Source organism: Cibotium barometz, chromosome 44 (genome assembly GCF_041138505.1).
Source record: "Cibotium barometz isolate CiBa-2024 chromosome 44, ASM4113850v1, whole genome shotgun sequence".
NCBI classification, from domain to species: Eukaryota; Viridiplantae; Streptophyta; class Polypodiopsida; order Cyatheales; family Cibotiaceae; genus Cibotium; species Cibotium barometz.
Window position 1 is genome coordinate 40968275 of NC_141089.1, and position 15345 is coordinate 40983619.

The following is a 15345-nucleotide window of genomic DNA, read 5'->3' on the forward strand; positions in this document are numbered from 1 at the left end:
CTTTAATTAAGCTCACTAATCACACTGACCAATAGATTAGTGATAATTAGTAAAAAGTAAGAGATTGTTTGTAATTTTTTTGGGATTTTTGGTTGTTCAGGGTTCTACCTTACATTCCTAAGCTACTTATGTACCCTAAGCTGACAAAAAACATGTTTGAAAGCTAAAAATTAGCAAAAAACACTCTACGTTTAAGCAAAAACCTGCTTGTCTATAAGCTCACTAATCACACTAAGCTTATTTTTTTAAATTTTTTAGCTCTCTTTAAGCTCACTAATCACACTAAGCTTAATTTTTTTGATTTTTAGCTCTCTTTAAGCTCACTAATCACATTAACTAGTAGATTAGTGATAAATAGTAAAAAGAAAAAGATTGTTTGTGATTTTTTTAGAAATTTTTGGTTGTTTAGGGTTCTACCTTACATTCCTAAGCTACCTATGTATACTAATCTAACAAAAAACATGTTTGAAAGCTAAAAATTAGCAAAAAATACCGCATGTTTAAGCAAAAACCCTCTTCTCTGAGCTCTCTAATCACTTAAATCTCTAGTTTTTTGCTCAAACACTTGCTACTCCTACTCCCAACAACCACAAGCTATGCACAAAATTAAAACAAAACGATAAAAAAATTCAACAAAACAAATCAAATAAACCAAAAACCGAATCCCATAGTTACTTACTTGGCACCAAGCTATGGAGACTCCGTCGGATTTGATCAAGAAAGGCCTCAAGAACAAATTTGACACTCCCGAGCAGAGCGTCCCCAGCAGAGCGGTGCCAAAGATGTTAAGCTCACCCTAACATGTCATGGAAAATTACCGATCCGCCGAGCTCAAGCTATGCTCAAAAAGCTCCACCACAATTGCTCAGCACCGCTATTCTCCCACACTCGTTGTCACACCGAGGCGGCTGCTAATCCAACAGGTGGTGCAACCTCTCTCGCGAAGATCATGTGGGATCTCCATGGAAGACAATCATGGTGATAGCATAATCACTCAAGTAAGAGGACGAGAAGCAGTAAGAGAGAACAAGTGATTAGCACTAATATAACCCTAATCCTAAGCACACCACACATGCTAGATTAGAGTTACAAGAGAGAGAGAGAGAGAGAGAGAGAGAGAGAGAGAGAGAGAGAGAGCACTCCACTTCTATTGTACAAATGGGAGAATGAGTTACAAACAAGAGAAATTGGCTTTTATAGTCTATGCATTTTCCCACTAGGCCGCCCAGGAGTAAGTGACCCAAGACGCCCAAAACATAATTACAAAGCTTTTCTTTATGGTTTGGCCAACTGACCAATATCCTCTTGTCTGTCCTTCGAAGCTCAAGACTTGGAAGCGTCTTTAGGACGTTTCTCTCAATAAATGGTAGGATTTACAATATAGTGCAACGCCCATTACATAAGTGTGCGGACATAGTTGTCGTAGGAATGTGTTTGATTTGTATCTTTTTTTTACAAGATAATGTGCTCATGTCTCCCAATCCAAGAGATCATTTAGCCTGGTTTTTGGAGTTTGTAAGATTGTAAAGCACCATACGATAGGTCGAGCGAGTGAAACCATATTCACATGTGCAAACTACATTAGAAATTAAGGGTTAATTAGAGCCATTAAATTAGCCCAAATGAACAAAATTTAGCATGAGATTAATCTTTGATTAGTCCTTGTGTTTATTTTTACATAAACTATTAGGGGGCTAGTACATTGAATAGGATAATGCTTGGTTTCCATCTCTAGGGGTTAATTCATAGCATGTGTAAAATACACATGAGAATTACATTCTTACGGACATTATCACACGAAAAGTTTGTTTACGTGAATATCCAAATTTGCATGTAAAACTAAAATCACGTTCTTATTGACCAAATTACCACATTTGCGTGAGTATCACATACTTCTGAAATTTAAAATGACATGAAACTCAAATTCATGTAAGAATCACATACACATGAAAATAAGGTCTTGTTAATGACCCTTCAGCATATATATTTGTTGTAATTTTTTTATTAGGAATCAAAATAGAGCCACATGGATATAATCAGATAATGAAAATCCTTGAAATTAAAAGATATACATTACAAAAAATTGAGTGAGATATATATATATCACCATCTTGCTCACAAGATGCGAGCCACATTCAACCTTCTCTTGTTAATTATAATGACCTTGAAGAAAAAAAAAGCACCCAAATAAATAAGAGGCCAGGCCACTTCCAAGGTAGAAAAGAGCAGGCTACTGTGGCTATGAATAATGTGGGTTTTTACTGTAATGTTGGTTTTCACACCCAAATGAGAGTAGTCTTGTGAGGCTTTGAATTTTGTGATCATCAAAACAAGGCTTAGAATTGTGATTTGTCAAGATCATCAAAGTAAGGATGCTGCATTGCTGCCTTTGCCGAAATCCTTTTGCAGGGATCCAGTTGCAGCATTTTCTGCAACACCGCGAAACAAGATTGGGGAATATTAGTGTACAAATGAATTGAAAACCCAAGATAAGGCCATACGCAGGGATGGATATGATAGCAAAACACTGTCAATATATGAAGTAAAGGCACTCACTGACAGCAAATCCACACCCCTCAACTCAAGATGGGGCACAGTTTTTGCAATGTCTGCAATTTGCCATTGGGGATATTCATGCCAGTCCCTCAGTTTGCTCACTCCTGGCCATGTCTCCTCATTCGGAGTACCGAGCAGCCTGCCATCATAAAATCACGCATGTAGACATCAATTATAAAACCATCCATAGAGATATAGTGACATTATTGCTAGTAGAGTGGTAGCTGCTTCACCTGAATATGTGAAGCAGCTGCTGCAGCTCTGAGTCCCCAGGGAAGAGAGGCTGTTTGCGGGTTAGCTCAGCTGAGAGAAAAAGGCAGCATTACTCAGCTTATCCTTCTTTTATCTTTAAGAATAGAAAAGAAAGAAGGGATGTGCATGACAAATCTTGTAACTCAGGTTAAGCATAAGAGAGTCCCCAGGGAAGAGAGGCTGTTTGCGGGTTAGCTCAGCTGGGAGAAAAGGCAACATTACTCAGCTTACCCTTCTTTTATCTTTGCATGACAAATCTTGTAACTCAGGTTAAGCATAAGAGAGTAGGTGTCTATACCAAAGATGCATCCAACCGACCATATATCAACAGGAGTCGAGTAATGCGTGGCTCCTAGCAGCACTTCTGGAGCTCGATACCACAGGGTAACAATCTGCATGAAAAGCTATCCCTTATGGGTGGAGTCCTTGACCAATATAGGCTTTAAATTTCCTATGTTGCCAAGAGGTATCAAAAATGCAGCGTTTTGTGCCAAGAGGTATAAAAAATGCAGCGTTTTGTACCTCGTGTGTGTAGCTCTTGAGGGGTACTGTGAAGGCTCGCCCAAGCCCAAGATCGGCAATCTTGAGCAGACCCCTTTCTTTATCAACCAGCAGGTTTTGGGGTTTCAAGTCCCTGCATCGTGGATAGCACATCGAAATTGGGCAACTAATACAAATACTTCCAATACTGGTAACCTATCATACAAATCATTTTATGTGCTTGTTGCCGATAAGATAGTCAAGGGTACAGTAAGCAAACCTGTGCATAACTCCATGGCTGTGACAGTGGGCTACTCCTTTGCACAATTGATACATGAAGTTCTATTTGCAAACCATGAAAGGCATGAGACAACCATGACCACTTTTTGTACTTAAACTGAAGCAAATGTAGCATGCACTTCCAACATCTTTCCACTGTAAGAGGACCTGAAAGAGAGATTAGATGATTTGTAAGCTTCTCATATGAATACTGCACATACCTGCACATGTTTAGCTGGCAAAGGAGGTTGGCCGTGACCCTGTGCACGTGCGTGAAGGTCAATGTATTTCTTGAGATCAGTGTCCATGTACTCAAACACCAAATAAATGAGAGGCTTCCCCTTCTTTTCCAAATGCTCCACACATAATAGCCTGTGTTTCACACATGCAGAGAACACATTAGCGTGTCACTATACCAGGATTTCAGGTATCTCTTCAAATCTTGATGTATACACAACATCAATGCTCCATGGACCTCTGAATCAGATACATGAACCTACTACCTAACAGCACCAAAAACCCATAATCCAGGGTGGAAGAGAGCAATGATGAACTAAAATGCACAGACAAAACCTTAAACCCTTGCTAGAATATCCTAATTCTAGCACAGGGGACCTAAAATGTAGTTTAAAAAACCCTAAACCTTGCTTCAGAGCATCTGTAGGAGAGAAAAAAAGCCTGATGCAAAGAACATTCGCAGGGAACAGAGCAGCATGACGACCTGAAGACAAACCCCAACTTCAAAAACAAGAGTCAGATGCAGAGACAGAGACGAAACCTCAACCATACCCTGATTCAGGTTATTCAGAGGACATAGAATCTAACCCTGTCTCAGAGATCATAAGACAAAGTCCTAATCCAGCGACATATCCTGGTTTAAAACAAACCTCCCAAAACTCTAATCGAGAGAAAGAAATCTGTATTACAACATACCCTAATCCAGAGAAACGACGCCAGTCCACAGGGAAAACCCTAATTAAGATAGAAAACCCTACTAAAGTAGGGACTTGTTGCTTACCTGACGACATAAATGCTTTGGGAGAGCATCTGCAGGAGGGAGACTTCGCGGAGGGCCGTGGACGGGACGCCCTCTTCCTCCATGTCCAGGCGGGTCTTCTTGAGTGCGACCAGGCGGCCGGTCTTCTTGTCGCGGGCCTTGTACACCTTGCCATAGGTTCCCTCCCCTACCTTCTCCAGCTTCTCGTAGTTCTCCATGGCTATGGCGGGAAAAAACAAAGGAAAAAGAAACCACAGGCTTTCTACACACTACTACATGCAGGTACAAGATCGAGCTATGGCGAAAAGACGAGAAGCTGAAATAGACAAATGGGCTTTGTGAAAAGAGAAGAGCCGTTGCAGTTTTGAAAGGCGCTTCATCATCTGAATAAAATGGTCGACTTCACCTTTTTCTTTTTCTTTTCCTTTTTCCTTTTTTTTTAAAACAAACAAAGTCTCTCTCTATATATACTAGTATTGCACCCGCGCATTCTGCGACCGACCAAGGTTCCAGAAAAGAACTATTACAACCATCTCTCTCTCTCTCTCTCTCTCTCTCTCTCTCTCTCTCTCTCTCTCACACACACACACACATGTAAATATAGAGGAAACTACTTCTTCTTTTTTGGGAAAGCTTCAAATTATACTAGTGGCGAGATCCGTCTCCGACAGGTTGAGCTAAGCACACCATTAAAAAAGACAACTTCTTAAGGAGACAACCCATCCCCCATCCTTCGGACATGAGAGGTTTGGGTACTTGTACCATAGAGGAGGCCTTAAATTTGAAGACATTCATGGACATCTCTCTCTCTCTCTCTCTCTCTCTCTCTCTCTCTCATTCATGTTTATACACGCACAAAAAATCTCTTTGCATATACATACACACATACATCTATACTTTAGGAACTAGCACACCTATAAACATATATACATATACACATACATCTACAATGTCTATCCATATATATTTGCGTACACACACATATATGCCTACATACAGATACACATATTTATGTTTTTGTAAATATATATGTTCACATACATATATACATTATATATACGCATTCATACCTATACATCCATATGTACCCATGCATAGAAGCAATCAAGTATGCATACATGTATGTGCATTTTCAACTTATTCTTACGTAAATGCATATATTTGCACATATATATGTACATGGTACTCACATAGACTACCTATACATATGAACAACATCTATCTATCTCACATAGACTACCTATACATATGAACAACATCTATCTATCTCTAGACATACATAAGTACAAACATAGCATACTTGTACCTATACACACACACACACACACTTACTTCTGGACACACTCACACAGCTATACCCGTACCTACTGGCATGACCCGTCCCTAACAGCACTGGCATGACCCATCCCTAACGGGCAAGAGTATTCCTGCATGCATAACAACAAAAGGCTCGTTCTCATGGGAAGTTAGTAGAGATAAGCCTTATATTTGAAGTTATTTTGGGCCTCATGGTCCTCAACTTGCCAACCTACATATATACACATCATACTTGCCATAGATATCCATGTAGAAGCTCCTAAAGTACTTACATTTCTTTGAATAAAGCACCAAACTTGGCATAAAGATATACATCTAAAATTCCAACCAAAATAGTGTTGACAATCTTAACACACCTAAGCAAGCATTAAAACAATCTTCGGGCGACTGGATTATTTCTCCTTAGAAGCCTGTACTCCTCGCCTCCATCTGTCCATAAAATATATTTAAGATAATAACATTGGCTATTGCAAGATTTAATTTTTGTCGAGAAGAAGCAAAAACAAAAAACCTTACAAAACTCATTTGGTGGATTAACATTTGAGACGAATGGCATTTCAATCGGCTTGTAGACGGCCAAGCAGAATATTTTGTAATGTCAAGTGCCTATGCATCGAAAATCTAACTTATTAGACTTTCCATAGTCTACAAACATTACATGTACATGAAGCTGATCTGTAATCTTAGCTAGTAAATTCCAAGGAGCCCAAAACTATCGTTGTAAGTGTCTCGACCATACAAACCTAGCAATAATCTAGGTTCCAAAAAATAAAGATATTCCCTGTTGCAAAAAAATTTCAATAATATTTTTTATTTACATAAAACATAAAAGCTACATAAAAAGCTAGTTTTCATACCGTAATACACCTGTGCTCTCTAATAGTTCGATTAATAGAGATGTTGTTGCTTGTCCTTCCCAAAACGGCGGGTCTACAATTGAACCATGAAAATTAAATAGATTATGGTAAACAATGATGACTATATTATAGCAAACGTCAAGAAGGATACTTTCAATATCTTGTCCATCACCATAAATAAATGTAAACGATCTCATTTCCACATCCATGCTAAGCAATATACATGTGATATCAAATCAAGATTTTGTGGTCAGTCTCTCAGTCTCTCTCTCTCTCTCTCTCTCTCTCTCTCTCTCTCTCTCTCTCTCTCTCTCTATGGGACATTCATTATTTCAAGTAAAGTAAGAAAAATAAATAAAGCCACTGTAAAAGCAAGTCAGAAGCTAAACATTTGCTTATCCAAATGTTTTAAAAAAAACATGAGCTCACCATCCCCCTACAACCATATCAACAATTTGAACCATCTCTTAAACAATAGATGGGTCACTCCATATTGTGCATCTGTATGGTGGCTTTACCTCAATGTCAGCCATTTAATCCACACAATGTAAGTAGATTTATATATATCAATTCAATATTGCCAGTAAGGGTAGCGCCATTGTGAGATAAATTGAAGAAAAATTGCCATCCAACTTCTATTAAACTTTATGTCTTCACATCATAATAAATAGTTATCATTCTAAAAGAAACGTCAATCAACTTATAAGGTAGCACATGCCACATCTCTACAAGCATTCACCTTTCAAATGCTTGCTTGATTAATACAGAGATACCTAGGAATGTAGTCTCTTCCATTTGTAGGCTGCAATATCAATAGCTCACTCTCAACCTTTTGGCCATATACTACAGTTACATTCTTCTACATGCCATTTGCAATACCTCTTTGTAGACAACATTGGCTGTGTAGACTTCTTTTGAATCTTCTATGCTGCTTTCATGTTCCACAGTATCCTTTACACACACTTTCATGTTCCACAGTATCCTTTACACACACTTTCATTGCATCAGATGATCTAACATGTGACATAGCAACATACAATTATCCATATGTGAATACTTGTGGCCAAATAAAGTGCCACAACACACTCAACGCTTGTCCTTGGGACTTATTTATTGACATACCAAAAGCTAGTCTCACAGGAAACTGTCTCCTTCTCATGTCAAAAGGCAATTCAAGCATAGTTGGTATAAATGTTATCCTAAAGACCATGTCTCCAATGTTTGTACATATAATAATTTCTACTTCTATCACCTTTGAGTGAAATTGCTTGCATATTAGTCTGGTACCATTGCAAAGCCCTTGCTGAGGGTCCAAATTGTGGAGCAGCATGATAGGAGCATTTAGCTTTAGAAGCAAGCGGTGAGGTGGATACCCACCACCTAAATTCAAACTATTCAAGTACTCAATTGGATACATTATTCTGTCATTCTCAAATGAAACAATTGTGGCTGCATTGAGGTATTCTCTGTCGGACGGGTAATGCACTCAAGGCTAGTTCATTGATCTCATCAAACTCTAGATTTCGTGATACAAGAATAGCACGGTCTTTGAAGAAGCATGCATAGTCCTTCACTTTTTGAACATCTTTGTACACCCATTCAACCAAACTCAAAAGGGAGTTTCCATGGATCAACATTCGTGGTGTAATTACCACTCTACCTTGATTGTTTGGATGGTCTAAAGAGCCATCTCCAACTTGTAAAGTCCATTTGATAAATTCTACGCATGTTTTGGGTGAGCTTTAAAACATTCACATATCTCCAAATATATGACCGTCATAACGTTGCATCAACAATACCCTTACGCGATCCCTTTGCCACCACAACTAGTAATATTTTCCTGAAGTCACCACCAAAGAGTATAATTTTCCCACCAAACATAATCTCACTTTGCATAATGTCTTTTAATGTCTTGTCCAATGCTTCATAGGCATATTGATGCATCATTGGAGCCTCATCCCAAATGATCAACCTTGCAAGCTTTAACATCTCAGCCAATGGGCTATTACCTTTGACACCACATGTTCTATGAGCATTGAGAACCAATGAGATTTTGAAACGTGAGTGTGTTGTACGACCATTTGATAGTAACAATGCAGCAATTCTGGACGATGCACATGCCAAAGCAACTTGATTCTCTCCATGTAATCGAGATAGCAATGCATTATAAAGATATGTTTTGTTTAATCTACTTGGTTGTTAATCCCATTTAATCTACTTGGTTGTTAATCCCATTTTGGATTAACAAACACGCTCCTCCAATTGAGGACATTAATAAGTGTCATGAAATGGCACTATAAAAGTTGTACATTATGAGATATTGGTCACCCAAGGCCTACTTAAGTAAGTTTTGGGCACCCAAGTGTGAATAAGGGCCAAATATATAAGTTTTGGGCACCCAAGTGTGAATAAGGGCCAAATGTATATAAGGCATTTTCTCATAATGAAAAGAAACAATCCCCCTTGTGCTATAGAGAGCTCTTCTTTGTGTCTTGAGAGAGATTGAGAGAGAGAGCATTCTAGCATTGTGCCTCTTCTATGCTTGTATGATTCATGCTTGTGTGGGGGAGTGAGAGAGAGTGATTGCCTTATGCGACAATGTGAGGGACTCTACGATGACAGCATGGAGGTGGAGCTTAGAGATTTGGAGCTTAATAAGTGAGCTTGGAGGCCTCAAGGGACTCAAGTTCGAAGCATTAGTAAGTGCCCTATGACGGTTGTGATCTATTGCTCATCCTTTAGGTGAATGCATTGAGTTCCCTCTTGGAGGTGTGGTAGTCCATAACATTTTTAGCATCGCTGCTGGGGAAACACCTTTGTTTCTTCCTTCCTCTTGGAGTTTCAACTCCCATTGCATAAGATTCATGATTGCCCTTGCATTTTGGTTGTGCATTGTGTAGAAAATGAATGGATAAGATTTGTGTGGAAGTAAAAAATCGTGTGAAATTGGTTGTGTTTGTTGTGTATATGTGTGGTGGAGTGGTCTTAGAATAGAGCTTCACTATTTTGCTAGTTAATTTTGATATTTGCATCATTGGAAGCATCAACATGAATGAGCAAGTTGGTGTTTTATTTTTCTTCTTTTCTAAAAATTCACAAAATAAAAAAAAGTAAGGAGCCATTGAGACTGTGCCTTGAACTTGTATTCCATTCCTTAGATGTGGCACAATCATTTTGGGAACTGTTGGATAAGTATTTTGCACCCAAAATCACCTTAGTCGATGCAAGAAGTTCCCACATGAAACTGCAGGAAAACGTTCATGTCGTGAACTGTTTTCCACAACTTCACGCCATGAACCGCGTCTGACATCAGTGTTGCAATTAACATTGTAAATTACGAGATTGCCTTGCCAAAAATAGGTAACCTTATCCTCACACCTTTGATGTCACAAGGTTTGACAAGATTAAGAATCGTGAAAGTGCAGAAATTTGTTCACGCTGTGAACTTTTTCAGAATGGCATGAACCAATTCGTTCACAGACGTGAGATATTTTATAAGACCTTCACGACATGAACCCTTTTTTGTTCACGGCGTGAACTATTTCCTACAAACTCATGGTTTAGTCCAATCCAACGCACGAGTTTGGTATAGTGAGGTTAAGGCTACAAAGGTCTGGAAAGGAGTGACTCCTACAACAAGGACAAGGAATTCCAACCCCAAGAGCAAAAAATTTTGAACACGTGAAAGTGTTAAAAAAAACGTTCAAAACGTGAACTGTTTTCTAACACTTCATGCCATGAACTGTTCTCTGCAATCTCACGGCCTCAGAAATAGATCAACAGAATCTGATCAAAACTAAATTGGGTCATCAAAGTAGCTTATCAAATCATACATACATGCACTTAAGATTTGGAAAGCTCATCGGAGACAATCTTACACCTGACGATAGTGCATCGAATCACCCAGGATCTTCCTATCAAAAAAGTGTGGGGTGGGTTCAGGTCACTCAGTAAGCACTCACCTGAGTGTCTTAAGGAACTTGACCACCGTTGTTGAAACTAGTAGTGAAAAGTCCATGGAAGAAGGGCTAAGGTACTCTGGGTTTGGGGAAGAGGAGAAACCACCCTCCCCAACCAGATCCAGTGGTATCATTGATATCGCCCGAGGATTTTTTGGTCTCCAAACCAGTCATGACGAAGAAGCGCAATCTGCAAGCATGGGTTCGTCAACCAGCGCGCTAGACTTGGTCCAAGACAAGAAGTGCCCATCCAAACGTCAAATTCAAGGCTGTCGAACATCGGCACCCCTCGAATGAGACGGGACATGGAAAGTGCGGCCAAGACGAGTCAAGTATTCTTCCCCACCTCAAAGGAAGTAGAGTTAGATCTCAGAAGGAGTGAGGTGTAAAGGCAGCTCTACGAGAGTTGAGCTTAAAGAAACAAGAGCTCAATACTTGAAGGGTGAGAGCTGAACAAAAGGAGATGGGAAGTTTAAACCTACTTCAATCATAGGGTAAGGAGCTGGAATTAGTCATGGGAAGAAGTGAGGGAGAAATTCCAAACTTAGAACCCATAAATGAGGAGCCCAGAGCTGAGGAAGGGTTTAAAACCCTAGAAGAAGAGGATAATCTAGCAAGAGTGGCGGGTGAAGTGGAGGACACCAAAAAATATATTGAGCACATGATCAATCATCCTACGTTCCTGCAGGACATGGAACTTTTAATTCTGCAAAGGTGACTAATGTGATGAGCCACTCCAAGGTATAGTGGTAGGACCATCCCATGGATCGGAGATACCTAGAAGAGCCACACAAGAACATGACGAGGTCTAGGAAGGGAGGGAACAATTCCTCAAAGACCAAGGGTGGATCCAACTATTGACCTTAATGCAGCCACAAGGATGGATCTGTTGAATATGGCGGTAGCTGATATGGGCCGAGAAATGTTCAGGGAACTAGGCACTGCTCTAGAATCCCGACCCCCGAGATGAAGCCACATATCATTTCCAAACTCGTCCAAAAATTCTATGGGGACGGAGATCCTATCCAACATGTAGAGATTTTTGAATCCACATGCAAAACCTACAAACCTGTCAATGATGTGAAAATGATTCATGCTTTCTCATTGACCCTGGAAGGGAAAGCGCATCAATGGTTCCAAACCCTCAAACCCGAGGATAAGGTTAACTTCACATGACTCAAGAATGTGTTTGTGCCCAGCTTTGCCAAAAGTGGTGATAGATGGAGCCCTATGGCACAATTGCACAATATCAAACAAAAGGAAATGGAGTCGATCAGAGACTATGTGTCTCGACTTACGCACTTAAATTCAAGGTGCAAACTACGTGAGAGGTTAACTGACGAACATCAGTTATTTCCTTGCTTCTGGTGAGGGATTAGAAACCACAAGATGCATGATTATCTGGTACTAGCCCGACCAGCCACTCTTGATGCATGTTGTAAACTGGAAATTGAATATGAAGATAATATACTGGAATTGCCGCGATCGGAAGATATGCAGCTATAGGACAACCTTACTCTTCCTATTTACCTAGGGGGATGTTCCAGGTACAAGACACTTCACCTCTACCACCACACAGGCTAAGATCAACCAAATATTGATTGAAGAGCCATCGGAAGATATTGATATGGTGCGTGAAGTAGAACTTGGCAGAGAGTACTATGGAGAAGCTGCGGAGGTCACACCATAATTCTATGTCCTATAGAATAACACGCCAGTACCTGTGTTTCAAAACATGGTACAATGGAAGGGCAAGGATATGAACTCGAACATAAGGAGAGGACCGCTACAATGTTTTGGTCGTGGAGGGCCACATCGAATCCCTGAGTGCCCAAACAAGAATATGGTTCATACGCACCAACCCCAACAAGTGACTGCTTCGCCCAATGACATGCCTGTACTCATTTGTACTAAATGTGGTATTGATCATTTGATCAAGGATTGTCCATATTGCACAAGTGGTTCGGTTTCCACTTCGAATCAGGTCACCGTCCGAACCATTAGTGTGCAGCCTGGAAATATCACACCACTCAATGTTTTGACACGAGCCCAAGCCCAATTAAAAGACAAGGGATAGAACTGAGCAGATGTGACTATTTCCAAAACTGGCCGTAGGAGAAGAGTGAAAAAAGTGGGTAAGGGTGACACAAGGGTCACAATCCAAGATGGATCTGAAGAAGATACGATCGACATGGGATCCACCAAATCGAGAGAAGAGGGGGATCAAAGGATCAACCACAAAGGGCCAGACCTAGAGGAGCAAAGGGAGAAACCATCAACTCCTAAAGGAGTCGGTGAGTACTCCAATGCTAATGAGGAAATAAGAAAGCTCGAAGACACTGGGGCCTTAGTAGAAGAATGCCAACGGCTTCATGAAGGGCTAACTGGGTCAATGAAAACTTTAATCATGAGAGGTGTGGGAGAGAGATGATTTTATAGAGGAAGAAGCATGGGGGATGAAGAAAGGGGGAGGTGCTTGAGAGGGGAGGTGGAAGAGAGAGAGAGAGAGAGAGAGAGAGAGAGAGAGAGAGAGAGAGAAGGGAAAGAGGTTGAGAATGAGAGAGTGAGATAGAGGAAGAAGCTACATGGGCTACTAACTTTAAGGTTTCTATAGCAACTAGAAATATTGTTCTTCACATCCACTCTCTTGGATTTCACTCTCACCTCCTTTCAAGAACTTTTAATAGACATGGAGACTATAGTAATTAGAGATGAGAGGGGTGTTGAATAAAGTGGAGCTTACAACCGAGAATGGTGTTGTGGAGGTTTCCAGGCATGAGTTAAGTGTACATTTCAATCTTAAGTCTAAGTGCTTGATGGAGATATATTTTTGGCCAATATATTTGGCGAATAAACTTTTGGTGGACCACATCCAACCCAAGACATTTTATGTACACAAAGTAAAGGTGTTTGCAAAGCATGTAGTTTTTACCCTCTCAAACGCGCTTTTGAAAGTCGTCACAAGTGCAGGAAGGAAAAATAGAGACCAACACCAAATAGGTCTCTTCATTTTTCTTGCTTCCTTCAGTTGATAAAGTAAATTCCACATGCTCATTTCGAACCACCAAATTATAGCCATGAATTGTGCACATCAACTCTATAGCCCTTGCCATTGCACTCCACTACACCTTGTGGGGTGAATATCCACCTCCACCTTGCCTATTCTTCCATATAAGTGATGACTAGGGCTTGGTTGGCATGCACTTTGTGTAACATATTCAAATTCAGGCCGATGTGAATCACCATCCCTAATAGGAGTCTGAAACCACCCTTGTTACTTTTGCCTCACTATCCTTAGCGTACACTGCATGTCACATACTCAAATTTAGATTGATGTGAAACTCCATCCTTAATAGAATTATGAGACCCCCCTTGTTGCTTTTGCCTCACTGTCCTTGCTAAAAGCTCTATTTGCAACATTGAGCACTACAGTTGCCTCATTATTAAGGTACACCACCATGTCTAGGTGCTGGTGAAATTGCACTCTAAGTGCATCTTTTTTTAATTTTCTCAATTCTTGGAGCACATGCAAGGTGTCCATATCCTTAGGATAGGAGTTACATTTTTATTTTTGTATAAGAGTTGTCCATAAGATCACCATAGTAGCCAATTGTTGCTATGCACAAACTCTGCTTAGTTTGCTCGTGGCATCGGGTACTTATATCACTTTCCTCCAAAGCCCATAACAAATGTTTAACACATATTAAATTATTTTAATTGAGATTATATTCATATAACTTGATTTTAGAAACTAGTTGACTTAGCTTGATCATGTATTCACCCTAATGTATAGCTCTAGCATGACACCACACAAGCCATGTCTCAACAAGGGCAGAGATCTTGGTCTTGTTTGCATGTCCTTTTCTCAACCACTTCCATAGGTTATCTAGTTTTATTGCAGTGGCCTCTTTAGAGAGGGTGATGATTTCCGTGCCTGATACCTCAGTTTTAACTCGTCTTGGATGCTAGGAGGAATACATTTTTTTATGTGCTACTACATGCTTTGTTCCCAATGGAATGAGCAAGATCTTTCTTGTCCTACCAGAACATTCACAAGGCCCCATTGAAAATTTTCCTCACACCTTGCCAATTTGCTTGAGCCTCATGAGCCATAAAGCTTTCTTTTCCTACCATAACATTGTAAGAGCCCCCATTGAAAATTATCCTCACACCTTGCCAATTTTTTGCTTGATCAGCCATATATCCCTTAAATTTTGCCTTTTAATAACCCTTCCTCTCCATGACTCTATTCAATAGGGTCCAGAAAAGATTTGCTTATGTGCCCTCCACCTTGGAGTCTTGAATTGCTGTGGTTTACATCTCTTGGACATAGGGGTTATAAACATGGTAAGACATTGTTATGTACATTCCTGCATCCTCTTAACAAAGTAAAAGCAAAACCAACAGCTCCCTAATTCACCACTTGGTCTCATTTTTTTACCATCTCCACACCATTACCTAGCCCTTGGGGGTGACATTGAATATATGACACCTTTCAAATCCTAAGAAATTTAATTGTCTAGGAAAATGCATGATTCGGAAGTAGTCAAAAAGCAAGCATTTTTTTAGCTGAAAGATTACATCATAGTCACTAGTCAAAAAGCAAACAATTTTTTAGCTGAACGATTACACTGTAGTCATTAGTTGG

General features: G+C 39.9%; 1 protein-coding gene across 1 annotated transcript; it reads right to left on the bottom strand.

Moving 5' to 3' along the window:
• Positions 1-2033: 2033 nt before the first annotated feature.
• Positions 2034-4942, bottom strand: LOC147613292 (cyclin-dependent kinase B1-1-like). The gene is made up of 8 exons (XM_086782079.1): positions 4586-4942; positions 3789-3939; positions 3569-3630; positions 3331-3442; positions 3107-3200; positions 2790-2859; positions 2557-2695; positions 2034-2429 (listed from the first exon to the last, which is right to left on the bottom strand). Exons 1-8 carry the CDS (start codon positions 4780-4782, stop codon positions 2337-2339), a joined length of 918 nt encoding a protein of 305 aa, XP_086638205.1. The 5' UTR covers positions 4783-4942; the 3' UTR covers positions 2034-2336.
• Between the last annotated feature and the right edge of the window lie 10403 nt (positions 4943-15345).